This window comes from Stegastes partitus, unplaced genomic scaffold, assembly GCF_000690725.1.
Source record: "Stegastes partitus isolate 25-593 unplaced genomic scaffold, Stegastes_partitus-1.0.2 Scaffold2576, whole genome shotgun sequence".
Classification (NCBI taxonomy): Eukaryota; Metazoa; Chordata; class Actinopteri; family Pomacentridae; genus Stegastes; species Stegastes partitus.
In genome coordinates, this window is record NW_007580307.1 from 1,616 (window position 1) to 2,996 (window position 1,381).

General features: G+C 40.0%; 2 protein-coding genes across 2 annotated transcripts in view; one reads left to right on the top strand and one right to left on the bottom strand.

The window, feature by feature from the left end:
• The window catches only part of LOC103375388 (polymeric immunoglobulin receptor-like), a 2,054-nt gene extending 1,031 nt beyond the window's left edge, over window positions 1–1,023 (top strand). Inside the window, exons 2-3 of the mRNA XM_008305651.1 lie at window positions 102–425; window positions 608–1,023. Of these exons, the coding sequence (XP_008303873.1) occupies window positions 102–425; window positions 608–939 (656 nt within the window). The 3' untranslated portion in view covers window positions 940–1,023. The remainder of the gene's footprint in view (window positions 1–101; window positions 426–607) is intronic.
• Window positions 989–1,381, bottom strand: part of LOC103375390 (cullin-associated NEDD8-dissociated protein 1-like) — a 52,546-nt gene continuing 52,153 nt past the window's right edge. Inside the window, exon 19 of the mRNA XM_008305653.1 lies at window positions 989–1,060. Within this exon, the coding sequence (XP_008303875.1) occupies window positions 989–1,060 (72 nt within the window). The remainder of the gene's footprint in view (window positions 1,061–1,381) is intronic.

The following is a 1,381-nucleotide window of genomic DNA, read 5'->3' on the forward strand; positions in this document are numbered from 1 at the left end:
TACTTTACTGAACAAGTGTGACAGTACGCATTACAATCATGTGTTAGCACAGTGTTACAATGTTTTATTAAGAATGTTTTATCTGTCTGCTTTATTTACAGAGGATAAAAAATGCCCGAAAACCCGACTTCAAAATACATACAGAGGAATTGAAACCACCATCACATGTGATCATTCAGGAAACAAACAAAAGCCAAAGTTTTTCTGCAAAGACAAGGATTACATCTGTGAGGATTTTTTATCAAACAACTCCTCTCTGATATCAGACGGGAGATTCAGCATCACAGACACAGAAAGTGGTTTCGGTGTGTCCATCAGTAATGTGTCCCCACAAGATGCTGGTGTTTACTGGTGTGGAGTTCAGTCAAGAGATGAAAAGCACATACAGACAGTGTTACTCACAAAAATACAACTGGAGGTTAAACGTGAGTAGTTCACATCTTTAACTTCTTAAATTAAATTGTTTAAATTAAATTAAAGCACTTTGAGTGCCGCTAAGATAGAAAAGCGCCATATAAGTGCAGTCCATTAACCTCTTAAATTTTATCATTAATAAATCATATGTTAAGGCATGACTAAAGTTTATTGTCCAACATTTTTTCTACAGGAATTAGTTTCTCCACACGATCCCCAACTATTGGAACGAACTTCACATACTGGTGTGGTTACAAGAGAGCTGATTGTGACATCAACTGTACAAAATTCATCTGTAAGGGAGAAGATCCATATAGGTGTGAACGTCTAGCAAGCACCACAGAGCCTGATTTGAATGAAAGGTTTTCCATGACAGACGACACAACAGAAAAAAATATCACCATAACAGTCAGAGAAGTAACAGCAAACGACACCGGGACTTACTGGTGTGGAGCAGAAAGCCGTGATCAACAACACAACCAGCAGTTCTTCCACAAACTCTCCATAAATGTTGGTGAGTCGTGATACTTTATTGTGTGGATGGTACCTGACCCTGATTCGTCTTGTACGGAGGTTATGAACAGATGGCATTTCCGTTCACCGTGGTGATTTGTTGACGGTCCCTGAGCTCCCATCTGGCAGCCGGCTGCATTTAAAGATCAATGCAATTCATAAAGAACTCGTTACTGCAGTTTTTTGGGGGGTTTTTGGCCACTCAGGCATTCCATAAGAAACTAATTGAAAATGTAGGTAGCAAAATAATATCTGTCGTGTGTGAAGCCCTCACTTTCCCCAGTACTAGCAACACCAGTAGGCACTTGTTGAAGATGTCCAGGCTTTCATGAGCTATGACACTATAGCTGTGTCACACAGAGGACATTCACAAGTGGTTGTTCTGTTTCCGTAGAGGCGCAGGACTTTATATTGTGAAGAAAAATGAGCCCACAGTGAGCTGAAATGTGAAAAG